The 16,943-nt window shown below is 49.4% G+C and overlaps 1 protein-coding gene across 5 annotated transcripts in view; it reads right to left on the reverse strand.

The window, feature by feature from the left end:
• Positions 1-5,732: 5,732 nt before the first annotated feature.
• The window catches only part of ANKRD10 (ankyrin repeat domain 10), a 31,821-nt gene continuing 20,610 nt past the window's right edge, over positions 5,733-16,943 (reverse strand). For 4 of the 5 annotated variants that reach the window (XM_055543034.1, XM_055543035.1, XM_055543032.1 and 1 more), the window contains 2 exons: positions 10,435-10,524; positions 5,733-7,291 (listed from right to left, as the gene is read on the reverse strand). In XM_055543034.1, coding sequence (XP_055399009.1) covers positions 6,825-7,291; positions 10,435-10,524 — 557 coding nt within the window. In that variant the 3' untranslated portion in view covers positions 5,733-6,824. Of the gene's footprint in view, positions 7,292-7,937; positions 8,050-10,434; positions 10,525-16,943 lie in introns of all 5 variants that reach the window. The other variant, XM_055543036.1, reaches the window with a different exon arrangement.

A 16,943-nucleotide genomic window follows, 5' to 3' on the forward strand; every position in this document is an offset into this window, starting at 1 on the left:
AAGTGACAGAAGGGTCAGAGAGATGCGCCACACGCAGAAGACAGATACCAAAGCTGATATAAACCAACGAAAAAGGCAATCCAACAGAAACCCGCATAAAGCACACAAGTCACAGAAAAATAATAAAATGATTGTCACTGAGATCTCTCTGTATTGAAGCTGGCTTCGAACTATGGTCAAGTCCTTGTTTAAATTCAGTTGAAAATGTTTTGTCCCAGAAAAGCATACTGAAGTTTAAGACACGGATTCTGGGGACCCTGAGATGGAGGCAGCTTATGCACGGGGGCTGCTCCAGCCGCCCCCGACCAGAGTCCATTATTCCTCCTCTTCTCATTTGATCAAGTCTGACAGGCACTGTTTTGTCTCTTAAATTCGCATATCTTTATTCATTATGCACACTGATGGGCTGAGCTGTCTCGTCACATTGGAGGAGTGCTCCTGAATTCGGCAGATGCATTCTGTCACACTCCATAAATAAGTTTCTGAGACGAGTTTGTGTGCTTCACGTTCGGAAGTTAAAGGCAGGGAGGGAGGGCCCGGGTGATGACTCCATGTGGCCGCGCGTGTAACTCAGGCAAGTCTACACTCAACCAAAGCTGCGTCTTCCATTCGGTTTTACTGTATTTCTAACTTCTTTGCCATGGGCAGCCTCTCTCAAGGCGAAGCAACTACTCCCTTTCCAGTTTCAAAACCAGCCTCAGATACTTTATTTTATTTTTTTTAACCTCAGATACTTTAAATATCCCCATTCCGGCTTTAAAAATCTCCACCCAGTCAAGGAGCCAACTTACTCAATTCCAAGTAATTTGAATCAGATGGTGACGTTAAAGGCAGACAGGACTGCCGTGGGCATCTGGGGTAAATCTGAGATGGCCGTTCCTGAAGGCTTTCCGGGGGTGCTGTTGGTTAGTTAGGAGCGAGGTGCCCCGCGCCCCACGGAGGGGCTTGTCCGTGACTCTGCGGTGCTGGAAGTAAAGATAACATGGGCTCCATCGGGTCCCAGATGTCCTATGAAACGCTAATTTCTCTGTCATCTCGTTCCCCCTTTCTCTGTGCTAGTTTTCAGATTCTTTTTCAGCGAGATCTCTCCTGTGACTTGGCTGTATACATTTTTTTCATCAGACAGGTGAGCCTCATTATGTTCAGGGAGGAAGGAGGGGCTCTCGGCCTCTCTCTTAGACGTCAGTCTTTTCGACAAGCACATTACCGGTGTCACTTAATTTTCAACAGCAAACACTAACCCGGTACTGCGGACGCTCTGGGCACAGACTGGCCTTGCTTATTTATCTTCACGGCCGCCTACAGTGTCCGCCAAATGACCCCCGACACCTCCGTTCCCAGCCCCTCCCCTCCCCCACGAGTATCACAGAATTTAACCCTGTCATCCTTTTCCAGGCTTAAGTGGGTCGTGTACACCCAGAGCCTGGAGATACTGCATCCGTGGTTCCCTCCTGGGGCCTGTGTGAGCTGCCTGGTCTTCCCTGCTCGCACCTGCACCCCCTTGACAGGGAGGTGTGCGTGTGTGTGTGCATGCACAGTGACACCCGGATCTGCTTTGGTATCTACTGCATTCACAGGGACGCCTGGGGATGGCTTGGGGCCACGCGTCCGGTCTAGTCTCTCTTGCCGTCTGAAGGGCGTGGGCTTGGTTCACGGGTCCCAGGAGGGCGCCCTCAGGAGGGCTTTGTTAAGCGTCAAGTCCTCCGTATAGTGGGCTTCCCAAGTGGTTCAGTGGTAAAGCATCCGCGGGCCAATGCAGGAAGCGCGGGTTTGATCCCTGGGTCAGGAAGATCCCCTGGAGGAGGGCATGGCAGCCCACTCCAGGATTCTTGCCTGGAGAATCCCATGGACAGAAAAGCCTGGCGGGCTACAGGCCATGGGGTCACAGAGAGTCAGACAGGACTGAGTGACTTAGCACACGGGAACTGCGTATGGTAACAGAGGATAAAGTACGTTCATCAAAGTGAGCGCTTCATTCAGTTCACGTTCAGTAGAAGCCATTCGGACAGATGAAGCTTGGAGCAACTCCCGTGACAGCCTTTCCTGCCTGACCCCCTGGGGGGTGAGGGGGGTCGACTGCCCGGCTCCCTGACCGCGACCCACTAACGCTGCGTCCGCTGCCCCCTCTGTGAGCACGCGTCCCTCCGCTCAGCCAGCCCGGTGTGCCGCGGCGCAGGGGGCCCCTCTCTCCCGCGGCCCCTCCCTCTTCCTGCTGCTGCTCTCGGCTGGAGCCTGGGGGGCCGACCACTTGCCCCCCGTCCCAGGGAGCCCCCGAGACACGCTGGGAGGGGTCAGGAAGGCCGCCCTCTGTCGGGGCCTCCCGGGTCCCGGTCACATGGGAGACGAGCTCACACCACCCGCCGTGTGCGGCGTCTGCGTGTGGGTCAGGGCAGAAAGTCCACCTGGGACTGGGAACGGCTTGTTCTACGGGCCGGGCTGGCGGCTCGGAGGGCCTTTCCTGTCTCTGGAAGGTCGGTGAGGAGCACAGGCGAGCAGGGCCTCCTGGGCTTGTCGGTCTGGGCCCGTGAGGGCGCAAAAAGCCAGGTGCTTAAGAGCAGAGAGGCAGGCAGAGAAGGTTCGAGAAGAGAGAGCGGTCAGCTGGACGCGCCCACAGCACGGCCTGGCCAGTTTCCCCCGGTTCCCTCAGCCGGGCGTGCTCTCTTCCCGGGTCCCGTCGCTGGGAGAAGCTGCTGCCTCCAACCAAGCTGAGGTTTCTCTGCCTCGCAATCTGCGTGTCCCTACAGCCAGCCTCCACCAGCCCGAGCTGGCTCGTCCCCTGAGGGGACCCCTCCCTCCACGTCAACCCCCGAGAGGCCTGAGCTCTGCTGTCCTGAGACCCAGCTGCCCAAGGCCGTGGGGCACGGGGCCATCGCTGACACGTGGATCAGCGCTGTGTCCTCTTCTGGGACCTCACCCTCATCTCCCACTGCAGCACCAGCCACAGCGGCGATCCCAGCCCTGGGCGTCGCGGGCTCCGGGCAGAGGGTCGGTCTGTGGGGTGAGAGCTGCCCTGTGCTGCGGGGCCTTTCACGGCTCCTGCTTGCCCAGAGTTCAAAGCGCCGGGAACACAGAGTCGGGTCATTGTTGGGAGTCGGAGCGTCAGTGTTGTTTGATGTCTGGACCCATGTTGTTTTGCTGGTAAAAATCCGCTCAGGCTATTCTGAGTTACAGGAACTGTCAGGGAAGCGGTAAAGCAAGTGACGGGCATGAGACGTGTCTTTTAGCAGGAGGGGGCGGGACCGGCTCGCTGAGGCGTCTGCTGCCATTTTTGTAGCTGTTTCTGAAAACACTGGAGATGAATTCACTGGTGACGGCGCTGTGGCGGTGGTAAACGGCGAAACAGAAAAACCTAATTTTTTTTTGCAGCTTTCCAGCTGCATCGTCGTCTTGACGTTCAGGGAGGTCCCGGGGAGGGCGTGGTAGGTAGAAAGCTTGGGCAGTGGGCTTAGGGTAACCCAGCCAAGTTGCTCTAATCTGGTGTTTTATTTTATCCTTTGAACATTTTAATTTAAATGTCTTTGTTTCAGATCTTCCTAAACAAGCAAAAGAACAACAGCAATGAAATGAAAAGGCAGCTGTCTCCTTGGTCTGCTCCCCCAGCGCCCCCGCCAGCCCTCCGTCCCTCCGGTGTTCTCTCCGGGAGGGGGTGGACGTCACTCCCGTCCCTGTGGTCCGCTCCTTTCCCGCACGTGTGCGTGTATCCACCGACAGCTCGCAGGGTGGGGTTGCACCGTCTAAACGTGCACACGCGCACCTGCGCTGTGCGCGCCACCCTGCACTGGTCCCTGCCGTCCAGGTCACGCCTGACGGCCCCGCACCCCCACCCCGACCCTCGTGAAGCCCCGGCTCGTGTCCACGGGCGGCCGTGCAGGGTCACGATTCATGGGCACGGCGGTCGCCTCTGATTGTGCGCTGCTACAATGAACATCTTTGGACGTGTCGGGGGGCGGACAGTGTCGGAGACGGTCCGGGGACTTCCAGGGAGATGGCAGCGGGGTGAGGAGCCTGGGGGCCGCCCTCTCGCGCTCTCCCCCGCCGTCTGGAGGGAAGCCGGGCCCCACCGTGAGCTCCCTGCGCGGAGGGCCTGTTTTTCCCCTGCCTGCTCAGGCCGCTGCGTCCTTAGCGGAAGTGGGACGGCCCCTTGGACTCCGCGGCCCGCGGCCCGCGCCTCTGCGGCTCTCACCGCACTCGGGTCACTGGAGCACAAGCGGAACGCTCTCTCCGGGGCGGGGTCCCTCCCAGGCCCTCGGGGCCGGGCGCCGGCCCACGCAGTCTCGCCCCCTCCGCAATCCCTCCCTCTGCTCCCCGCCCCCCCGCCCGGCTGCCTCCCGGCGCAGTCACCCCCTGGCCGAGGCTGCCCGGTCACCCCGGCCCTTCACTCTGCTCGCGGTTGCTGTCATCTCGTCCCCCTCCCCGTGGCCCCGTGATGCCTGCCTAGCCGCATACCCCGCCTTTAAAGGCATTCCCAGGCAGCTTATGGTCTTGATGTTACTGTAAATGGACTTCTTTATTTCATTTCCCAGCTGCTTGCCACTGGGTATTTAATACAAGGGCCGATAAGTCTCTTCCGACCAAACACCGAGAACCAGTGACAGTTAATTTTGGGGAGTTAAGCAGAGCAAAAATTTGAGCTTATTTTTGGTCAATGTGAAAATGACGTCCACATTTAAAAAAAAAAGGATTAATGAGTTTTTTAAATTAAAAAAGTATGAATGAGTTTTCTTCTTAAAAGTCCTATTTTTAAAAATTCTTCCCCTTCTATATTATTCTGAACCCAATTCCAGGCAAAATAGGAGTTCAGTGTAACAATTTCAGTGTCATGACTTTGAACCACAATGTATCAATCACCCAGGGAAGCCTGGAGGCTGCTCAAGCAGAGCTTCTAGGAAGCCTTCTCAGCCCCAAGAAACAGTCCAATTCTGTCCAATTCCAGGGCGAACCAGATGTCCTGATCTTTAGCAGATTCTAGCAGGTTCCGTTAATGCTTTCTAGTAACCGTCACTAACAGTTCACCGTGAAGCCTCTGAGACTCTTTGAGGTGCAGCTCATGCAGGGGATGAGGGAACGAATGGCACCAGGCTTCCCCTCCCCTGGAATGCAGCCTCTGGCGACTTTGGGATCAGTCCCTTAAAACAGCTTCCGAGGCCAGCGGGGTTCGGGCGTGATGACAGGTGCCTGCACGGGAAATGCAGTGACAAGGCATGTGTCCTGGGTTCTGCCTCAGCACAGAGTGACTTCTGTGATGCTCCAAACAGTGGCCTGGGGGTTTCATAATGTACAGAGAGTACTGAACGTTTTAAATGACACACTAGGCAGGCCAGAATGGCTATTCTGTTTCCGCTTGTTAACTAAGATTTATGTATTTAAAAGGCTTCCGTGTATTAATGTGTGCTGGCTCAAAGAAGCTGAGGAAGCTACGGCTGTGGTTCTTTATGAAGACAAGCGTACAGGGAAGTACTGTCAGCTGACAGCAATTCCTAACACCCCCTCACCCTCCTCCCAAGAGAGACCCCGCACCTCCCAAGAGAAACCCCGTGCGTCCCGAGAGAGACCCAATGTGCCCGTAAGCCGAAAGCAGGTGAACAAACCGGAGGTGCTAACCAGTGCTCCGTGGGAGTGCTCCACGGGCAATCAGAGGAGGGAATCACTGCTCACAAGCAGAAAGCGAGGCAACAGTTCCTGCCACAGGCCCCCCCGCCCCCACACGGGGGCAAGCACACCCAGAAACACAGTGCGTGTGAGAGGTTTTTATTCAATCTGTAAAGGACAGTTTAAAAACAAAATGTTAGTAACACTCGGAGGACATTGGTTTTGTTCATCTGACACATCTTCTATCTTCACAAATTTTTTATTACAAAAATCAGAAAAGTAAAAGTTCAGGACAATAGTTGCACAGTGGAACCACTAGTTGCCTAAACAGAAGCTAATTTCTGTAAAACCATAAACTTAATGCAGCTTTATCAAGAGAGATTCAAAATTCTGTTAACTGGATACACATAGTGGTATATATTTTAAAGCAGAAAACCCCAAGAAACAAAAGCAAGGAAAAAAAGTATAGGTTGGAAGAGTCAGTTAAATGTGTTGACCTGACAGTCCCTACAAAGAGTAACTTCCACTGCATACAGAGGAAACCGTTATCTGTGGTAAAAATCCTCAAGCCCGAGTAGGAAACGTGGGTAAAAACACATCAGGTCAGCAGTCAGGCCCAGGCCGCACGGGCTGTCGGTGAAACCAGGGCAGCGAGCGCCAGCATTCCAGGAGGCGCCGCAGGGTCCTCAGACACTGTGTGTGTGTGCAGGGAAGACCCTCACCACGCGGCAGGCAGCAAAGCTTCCATGAAAAAGGCTCTGAAAAAGACAAACGCTCTTTTCTTCATACAAATCACTGCAAGAAAGCTGTGTAAGGCTGTACCTTGCATAGGGAGATAGTTGTCTTCTGTCAAAAATTCTACAGGGAGGAGGAAAAGCAAGTTCTTCAAAATGATGCCCACGTGCCAAGAGGCGGGTTTACCAGGCACCTCACTTACTGTCTCTGATTCTTCATCAGATAAAATTTAATTCGACAGAAGGGAAAATGGCAATTTACGGTGACGTTATTCAAAAGAGGATATCGAGATTGGCAGCAGAAAACATTAAGTTCTAAAAGCGCGTCCGGAAAGAGGCCCCCCTGCCCCACGGAGACAGCCGTGCGCTGAGTAAGCCCTGCCTGCACCCGCACTAGGACTTGAGGAGGCCGGCCACACGGAGCGCGCCTTTCCAGAAAGCTGAAGCACAAGACGCCGCACGGGCCGTGGCGCTCCTTCCGGGCGGCGGAGGCCCACGGCCCTACGAGCCATGGGACAGGTGCATGGCGCCCAGCACGGCGCTGTGGTAGCCCTGCTCCGCCTTCACGGAGCTGGCATGCTCCAACGCACTGCTGAGCTCGGGGATGCTCTCGGCTGTGTCCCCAAAGCCGTGGTAGTGTCCGTACTGCAGGCTCTCCTCTGCCCAGGAGGGCCTGCTGGCCACGCAGCTGCTCGGGCTCCCGTTGAGGTGCAGAGAGCCGCACGTCTCCGGGCTGACTTGGGTGCTCCTTTCTGGCTCCTCAGTCCCGTTAACGCCGGGGGAGCCCTGGCTGCTCGGGAAAGGCGGCCCTGGAACTAGGCCAGTGCCGACTCCGTTAAGTCCTGCCGAGCACTGGCCACTCCTGCTCTCCATCCCACAGGGCTGGGCCGTGGAGGGGAAGTCCAAGTGTCCATTGGCGACACATCCGTTTGTCAGTGTATTCGATACGGAGCTACTGTTTTTCATATCTGCATTAAGAAATACACCTGTCACCAAAATTCAGAACCAGAAGGGAGGAGAGACTATAAAATGCTTCCTTGCTGCTACTGTTTTACAGGATTTATTTAGCTTCTTTTCTTTACACAAACCAGTTTCTTTTGCAAAACAAAAAACTGTGCGTAAGTGATTTAAAAATAAAACATCACCAGTTGCATTTGCCCGGTAAGAAAGGAAACACGTAAGAAATTTCACTAGTGTAGGGGAGCCAAATTAAAAAAACTTCAGCTGACAAATATGCCACGTGCAAAATACCAATAGCACTGAACCGCTCTCACTTTAAGACTAGGTTTGGAGAACAGTTTTAAAAATCATGACCCTCGAAAAAGTCCGTCAGAAATGAACATTTAAGTGTTTCCAACAAAGGGTTAAAAACCAGAAAGCTTCAGGCTTTTTTTTTTTTTTTTAAACGAAAAGCAACCGATGAAGCGTGTGAATGAAGGAAGCTCCCAGGATGACGCTGACACGTCACCGGAGGCCCCTCACCGCGCCTCCTCCGAGGCGGGGAGCCCACACGGGGTGGTAGCGGGGCTGTGGTTCCTTAGCAACACCCGGATCACACAGCATTTCTGCAAGATGCCACAGAGCAGCACGGGCAGGCCGCAGAAGACCACGAACCCTGAGATCCCATGCGCGCAGTCCTGAGCCACGAGCACGTCCTGAAGTGTCCTCTGGGTTCAGCAATTACAGGGACCATGCTGTCCAAGGATCCACTGTCAAAACCCATAATCTGCACACACAGACATCCGTTAAGAGGGGATGTCTCATGAGAAAAAACGTCAGTCACAAAACATTTGGCCACACGGGAACAGGCAATGACAAGGTATTTTTCTGCATAACGAAACTTGAGGACTAATACACGTTCACAGGAATTCACACAACAGTACAGAAACAACCTAAGGTCACGACCTGCTCGATGATGTTAAATTGTACCCCAATGTCCTGCACTATTAAAGCAAGGCATGACATTAAAGCATGACTCTGTCACCTTCAGAGAGAGGGCACATCCCTGTGTGTCCCCTGGCCCTATCACAGCCCCACACCATGACCCCGCCCGGATCTGCACTCAGATACGGGTTTCTGTGTCCCGCAAGTTCTCCTGATGATGGAAAATCATGGCTCATTCAATGAACAAAAACATCTAAACGTGCCACTAATTTTCAATTTTCTCGCAGTTTAAGAGATAGTTTAAGAACTTCTATAAATTCTTCAGAGGACTGTGGATTATTTCTTTTCAAATTAAATGACAGCTCTTCTATTTAGTTAAACTCAAGGCTGGAGAACAAGTATTTCAAGAACTAAACATGAGGTAGAATTAAAAATAACACAAGCTATTCCCAGAGAAACATTTATTTTTTTCAAAAAACCAGAAGCTTTCCCTGGGTAATAAAACTCATGGGTAGGATGGTGACCTTAATAGTAAGACAACCATGATACTACTAACAAAGATGGAAATTACATTTTCAGGGGACTGGGCCTCGGAAACCCGGGTTGATTAGACTACTTTTTCGTTTAATGTTCACTGCGTGTGCGCCGTTCTTCTCTGGTGCCTAGTTAGAGTAAACTTGTTCCATTATGCAACCTCAAGCCAAGGTTAGTGGAACCTCACAGCGGAACATCTAGTAAAACCTAGCGTGAAAATGGCAAGCGTGCCAGAGACGGGCTGAGGCTATCGGCGCCCGGCCAGACCTGCCTGCCGACGCCCTCCGCTGCCGCTGGCCCAGGACCCGCAACTCTGCTCCAGTCTGCCTTCCAGGACTCGCCCCGCCCCCTCCGCTGTGTCCACCCACTGCGGGTCACCTTTAGCGATCTAATACATTTTGTTTGCTGAAAGAATGAAATGGTGAAAAATATGGGGAACGCTTACTTGATACCTGTTACATGGGATGAGCTGAGTTTAAATAATGGGCTGTTCAATGTCAGGTTCAAGTGTGGGATTAAATTTAACTTGAAAACCCAGGGAAATAAAATGTTTGAAGATCAAACAGTGATGACTTCTATCTTTTTAAAAACATGTACCAATGCCATTTTTTTTTTTTAAGCTGGCTTTGAGTTTTGTTATTTATCTTTAGCCAGGATTTTAAAATGTATTTTCCAATCAGAACTTCCCTTGGAAAATCTACCCACTTCATTTAATTACCCAGCAAAATGGTGACTCTACCCATAACAATTCTGTAGCTTCTAGAAAGATGCACACATTTTCATTATATGAACAAAGATGATTTTTTTCATGTACCCCTGGGAAACAAGAATTTCGCATACAGACATAATAATAAAACTTAAGAAAGAAACAGTATCTATTTCCAAATACATTAAAACATTAAGAGAATGGCTAAAACGTTTTCATGCTCACCTAAATAAAAGGATAGAAAAAAGCATTAACTAAATGGCTAAATGTTTACTCTAAATACTAACAGAAACAGAGCCCTTACCTTTTAAAAACCAAAAGTGACTACCAACTGTTTTAATATACTAAAAATTTTAGTGAAAAAGGTGTTTTGTGTTGACACGGTTCTCAGCATTTTAGTAGATTCAGAGTGAATGTCAAACAAACCAAAGCGCCCAGGAGGGTTGAGTGGAGGACTCCACACGGGCCTGACAGGTTACAAGTCAAAACCATGACATCTGCTAGCTCTCAGTGCCTACAGCCAGCCACTCCTTTCACTGTTTATCCCTTTGAAACTACTAGCAAGAGTAATTTAACAGATGTTTGATAAATTCACCCCAAGGTCCTGTTTTCAGAAAACGAAAAATGTTAAACCTCTTTAAAATCAAACAAGGCACGTTAAGCAAAAGCCTCAAATCAAAATAGAAAGATTGCACTTATATTTTTCATATCCATAAAATGCACCAGAACACTTAATTCTTATATCTACAAACTTGTCCAAATCATAGTATGACATTCTTTAAAACGCGGGACAAAGTGCAAAAACTGTCTGCGGCAACTCATGTTAGAAGTAACACGCATACTGGTTCCTGCAACGACAGGGGGTCTGCATTGCCGAAACAGTATAGATTTCTATCTCTTTGGGTCCAACGGAACCGCCCTCCGGCAGTTTGGTGTCTTCCACCGTTGGACCGCAGCTTCGGCTAACGGGAACCTGTCCGCCCCCACCTGTGGCGAGCTCTCTGTCCACGTGCATCTTGTCGGGGTCATCTTCCACCTCACCACTCGCGAGCGGCATGGACTCATCCAGACTGTGGGCTGCACAGAAAACAGACACGTTTAGGTTCCTTGCACCCAAGACAGATGCGCCTCACTCCTTGTCATCAGAGCACTGGATGCTCCCAAACTGCCAAACAGCTTAATAATCTATGGATTACCAATGACCTTGGCACACTACCAACAAACTTACTTCCCCACAATAGAGAATAATTCCGGAAACGTGCAGCTTTGATGAAGTCATGGCAATTCAGACACCTACTCGAGATTTACTTGCTGGCGTAAATTCTCATTTAAGGCTGGTACTTGGGCAACATAAAGCAGTTATGTAACTCGAAGACATTTATTTCTAAATACTTCTAAAGATTTAGGATGGTCTGTTACACCCCCAAATGTTCCTTCAGTTGTTTTTCATAAAGAAATGATAATTCCTGAGTAACATAAAAACCATTATAATGATCCTCAAATTTAAAAATCAGTGATTTCATTAATAGAAAATAAATTCCAAGATCAAGACAAGCTCGTCGGATATGGGCTGAGAGCAGCTCTGGCCTTGTGCCCCAAGATGTGACGCAACTGGAAACGCCCAGTAAGCTTCTGGGCTCCAGGACGGCAGGACTGAAGCTACGCATGCGCCTCTGGGCACGCCAACGCTCGCATCGTGGAGAACAGCGGGTGCGCACACCTGGTACCCCTTCCTGCGGGGCTCACACACACTGCAGCAAAACCTCCTGCTAGCCCTGGGGCCCCTACTTCTCAGGAGCAGCCACTGCCATGCTGCGCATAGCTATCCAGTCTTAAGAAGCAGGCATTTTTACAACATCGGATCTGAAGGATCACTTGCACGTCTTGCCTATATTCATTTACCACTAAACGAACACATCCCAACAACTAAATTCAAAAGGACCCTTAAAGCTGAGTAACAACTCCCTGAATGGCTGGACCACCAATAGCTCAGCCACCACCCAGCTCCCCACTGCTGCCTGAGTGGGGCTCCTTTTCCATCACCAACACCATATTAACTACCATCCCTATAAACACACTTCTGCATACACTTCTGCTTCTTCACCAGGATAGACTAGAATGGTTTCTGGGTCACAGGATATATACAACAAGTAAGTAACAACTTTCAGTGCTATTTCTTTCAAACAAACATTTAAAAACAGAAAGACTTGAACTCTGCAGCTTCAACCACTTCTAGAGGCACATGAATTGTTTTCTGTATCGGAATGAACGTATCAGTTTCAGAGTATCCCCAAACTGTTAAAAGTTTTAGATGAAAAAGTCTTAATAAGAGAAATACAAATTCGATGATCAGTATGCAGAACAAACAGAATGGTGTGACGCGTGCTGTTAAGAAAAAGCAGAAATCTGCACAGACACGAGGCCATGAACACCCTAGAAATAGAAGTGCTTTGAAACCAGAGGTAACCAATGGAGGACTTCAGCAGTTTTCAAAGCTTTTCTTAATCTTCCACAGGCCCCACTGAGGTCAGTGATAGGCCAGGTTCCAGCTTCACTATCAAACAAGGTACTTTCAAGAAATCAGTGGTAAACAGGCCATCTTTTCTTAAAAAAAAGGGGGGGGGGTTGGGGGATGGAAGTTCAGGTACCAGGAGACAGAACCCTTCCAACCTCTGATTCTGTCTCTGCAGTAACGCAGGGCCCACGTCTGACAAGCCAGATCAGGCAGTTGACTGAGAAGCAGAGCGGGCCTATTGGGCAAAGCCACAAACAGCCTTGAACGAAAGGGGATACAGCACAAACAGCTTGACGTGGCCATCCTCCCGATGCCAGGCTTTGTTCTGGAGTTCAGGGCCAGTGCTCCTCGGGGAAAGGGACATCTAGGTTACAGCTGCAACTTCAGATCTCTGAAAGCAGGTTTTAAAAAGAAAAGTGGACAGGTATGACATAAGGACCCCCTCTTCCCCAAAAGGCACAACAGAGCAGCTTCACGAAAGCAGGTCAACCGTCTCCCCAGCGCCTGGAGTGTCCCATCAGGGAATGAAGCCCACACTCTAGCTAGAAAGGGCACAGGCACAGAAAGCAAGCAGCACCATTAAGAACAGGTAATCAAGACTGGCAACAAAACGAAGCAGGACAAGAGGGCAGACCTGCCACTAGGGGGCCGGAAGAGCTGGTAGCGAAGGGAGCCAGAGGACATTCAAAGGAAAAGTGCTTGTAGACAGGAGCAAGACCCAGTGCTGCTTCACAGCAGAAGCTGACCCCTAACTAGAGACCCACGCGGAGCGCCAGCAGGGCTCCTCCCAAGGCTCTCCTTTCGGGTGCATCTTTTGTTAATGCGGTTTCTCACCAGCAGAGCAGGAAAAACGTGTACAAATGAGACAGACTAAAGGCTTTCAGATTTTAAGAAACTCTTTACTAAACGCGGGAGGCATATGCTAACGTGGACAGCCTAGAATTACTTTCTCCGTAGACACTCTGTGAGGCGTTTTCCCCACGCAGGATCTATCTGCCAGCTGCTAACCTAGCTGCCTAGAACCCCGGTAATGTATCTTATACCAACGTTTCCATGTTTTTCTTCCCAGCACCTGGAATTAGGAAGGGCTCAGACAGCTCCATGGGAGCACAGAGGGTGTCACCACTTACCTTTTAAAACCGCATCAAAAGCCATGACATTAAAACCAGCCTTGCAGAACTGTAAGAACACGGATCTGGACTTGACTCCCGTCTCCCACACATCGCTATCACCATCACCAACGCAACTACGACAACGCCCCACGCTGCGTCTGAGAAAGGTGGCTTGTCGACATTTCAGAAAAAAGGCTTTCTTCCAAAATGTTTGATTCTATTTGTTTTAGAAAAGAAGTATTTCCCTATCTTCCTACTCCAGTTAAAAGGAAAAATGAGACACTTGTTAAGTGTCCATATCTTTTGACTTCCAAAGCAGTTATCCGCTGACATGACTCCAGTACACGCCAGACAAAGCGTACTCATGGCAGAACATCACCCAGGACTGCCTCAGAATAAACCCAGTTTCTTCGCCCAGAGGCAGAGTCAGGACCAGGTGTGACCACTGCCCAGAAGCCTGTTCTTGACGTTGGGGCTAGGCAAGAAGCTCCATTTGGGAAGGTGCTCTGGGGCAGCATGGAAACCTGCCCCTGAATTTTCATATAAACCAGAGAGCTGAATAAAACTAAAGCCAGGTACCAGTGTGAATCTAAAACTACAAAACTATTCCTGATGAAGGACATAGGAAAACAGCAGGAAACCCTTCCTTAGCTTTTAAAGACAGGGGTCTGCAGCACTACAGAAACGGTTGCCACCAAGCAGCTTCCCTTCGTGCGGGCTGGGTCAGCTCGGGGAGATGTGCCCGAACTATGCCGTGCAGGTCCCTGATCCTGATGCAGAACCTGTACACAAGACTGATCGCCAGGCCCACTTACAGAGGTACCTAGGGCTTATGAAAAACACCTCGTCAGGATTCTTTCACTTTAAAGGCAGTGAACTCTCTCAATAGGCAAAACCCAACCTACACAGTCTTAAGTGCTTTAGTTAGCTCACGGGGCGTCCTCCCCTGCACACCACCAGCCGAGCAAGCACTGCTGGGCACTTCCACGTGTGGAGCCCAGTGAAGCTGGGGTCAGGGTAGCAACCTACTGCCCTCTGTGCCTCTTCAAGGGAAGACCTAAGAGCTGACCCGTAACCAAGGTTACTCCCAACACTCTGGCCTTCCCGCTGGTGAAACCCCATTCCCCAAAAAAGGAATGGCTTCCCTCCATTACTAACTAGAACCGTTCTCTTCTCCTCACAGCACATTTTACTCAGATCACCCTCTAAAGGAAAAGTCCTATTAGAACCTGAACAGTACAAAAGGCCGGTGGGAAGGTGGTTCTTTCTACCGGTAACCTCTCCTGGGACTCCCACCACAGCCCCAACAGCAGACGGGGGCGGGGGAGTTTAAGAGGGCAGGTGAACGGAGATGCCGACTACAGAGTGACAGCTGCGGAAACACTAACGAGGGGTCTGGGGCTTTGTTAATAGAAGGTGGAGGGGGAGGTGCACGTGGCACAGAGGAGCCGACAAAGCGTGCCAGGAAGGCCTGCTCCTGGCCGATGCGCGCCGCAGCCACCACGTGCGCGGAGGCCAGACGGGCCTGTGAGCTCTGCCCAGCTCAAGACTAACCCAGAAATGACTCGGCTCTTAAATGTAATTCAGTCAGACGATTCATATATATATATATAAAATGCCATGCCTTTGGAGATTAAAACCATCTTTTGTTAACTGGAATACAAACATTTGGTCAAATTTTTAAAAGCAAACACAGCCATTTGCTGCAAATAAGAGGGAACACTAAGCAAGCGTCAAGGTTAAAGTCTCTTGTGTATGTCAGATATACGGACCTCAACTAGAAGGAACTACATTACAAATCTGATTTCTGGAGAAGGAAACAGCAACCCACCCCAGTATTCTTGCCTGGGAAATCTCATAGACAGAGGAGCCTGGTGGGCCAGTCCATGGGGCTGCAGAGTTGGACAGAACTTAGTGACTGAGCATGAACACTCAACAATCTCCAGTCACATCCATCCTCCTTTCTCCTTATCTTTTTAAGCCTGGTCATCCATGAACAATTAAGAACAGAAGATGGAGATTCTTTGTTATTTCATCCTGAGGAATGCGGGCTGAGCAACTTCCTATGACTCATTTTAAGCAAAGTCAAACTGTATTTTTCCTAAAAGGTGTTTTTAAATACCTAACATGTTATACATGAGATGCTAAGCTCAGTAATATACTTATTTGATTAAAACAAAAACCATGAAGTCAACCTAACATCTGAGATTGATCTGGTACCACCACAGCCTCCTGGGGATGGCAACTGTTCACCCAGATAAAACGAGGTTCCCAGGTCAGTCTGTTGCTCACACCGCCTCTCCCCGTCAAGGCTCTGGAGCCGCGCCTGAAACTACTCAAGATTAAAAACAAGATGAAGCTTCTCTCGTGGGCGGGAGTGGCATTTTTCTCTATCCTGGATCATTGATAATTTGGACAAGTTTCCAAGGAATACATTTGTGAACAATTGTACTGTTGCTCCTATAAGCTACAATGCTAACAGCCCTAACACAGATTTTATTCAACAGCTGCAGCTGAAGTCCTGAGGCCCACCTGTCATTCTACCCCGAGCAGACGGTTGGTCAACGTGGAAGGGAAAAAAACCCCCAAACCTAGTTATTATGAACCGATATTTCCTTGCATTGTCCTAAATGAACCAAATCTCCCACACTGGGGAAAATATTACCCTGAAATACTTTTCATCAGGATCAATCTTGGATTTCAACTCACCCTCCTCAACAGGGTGCATGCTGACCCTGGTGTGAACGACTGCATCGAAGACATTCTAAAGTACCCACGTCTGCTGGACAACTTGCTTTCAAAGGATAGTTTGTATTTGGGCCATACAAATAAATGATCAGTGCCTTAAGTTCTTTTACATCATATGGTTTTCAAAGGAAAAACCACTCCAATTACTTTAAAGTATTTAAAAACCATTTATTAAGAGAGAGATCCTACTCTCTATGGATTGCAGGAGGTAAACTTTCACAATCGTGACACCAAACTCAAGAGTCAATATCACAGAACGCCATCCGTCTTTTAAGAGTTGGCTCAGCCAGAAAATCTCTGGAATTAATAGCTTTTGGGTATATTCCACACTAAAAACATAAGTACGTCTAATTTATTAAATTCTAGGAATACAGAACAGACTAAACTTATTGATAAAGTCCAAGCTGTGTAGCCAAGATACTTCAGGCATGTTTTTAAAAAAGGTAACCAAAGATTTAACGCCCAGCCTGAGGTGTGTGTAACCACCTGTGAACTCAAACGCCAGGTTCCAACGTCATTTTCTTAACTGGCTTCCTTGAGCTGACTGCTAGGAATGGGGCACTTAGGGAAAGTTGTACCTTGAGCTGAATGTGCAGAACATTAATCTCTTAACTCAGCTGACCAAGATGAATCCTTGTCTGGAAGAGGAAAATAAAATCCCCAAACACCTGCATAATTCTTCAAACACAATTTGTGCAGCGACAGGGCCTAGGGTGCAAATTCTTAAGTTTCCAGGAACCCTTGGAAAGGCTCTTCCAGACACATCAATAATAAGGAGATACTGGCCAATTCAACTGAAATTGAAACCTGAAGAGGCTAGTTTAAAACTCTTTAGGTACATTTGAATCTTCACTGAACGTTAAGTGACATCTCTTTAAAAAAGCTAAGCAGAATTTAAGATTTATCCTGTATGCTAACATGACAGGGACATGCGTGGTCCCTGTACCAGGACCCAGTGAAACTAGCAACACCACCCCAAAACACTAACCAGGCAGGAAACAGAACGGGGATTAGTTTCTGAAGTTTACACATACCTTCATGTTCTGGGTATGACTTTTACAACATCTTTCTAAGGATTAGGCCCATAATTTATACAAGTTACGAGTTTTAGAAACTATTAA

Source organism: Bubalus kerabau, chromosome 12 (genome assembly GCF_029407905.1).
Source record: "Bubalus kerabau isolate K-KA32 ecotype Philippines breed swamp buffalo chromosome 12, PCC_UOA_SB_1v2, whole genome shotgun sequence".
In the NCBI taxonomy this organism is placed as follows: Eukaryota; Metazoa; Chordata; class Mammalia; order Artiodactyla; family Bovidae; genus Bubalus; species Bubalus kerabau.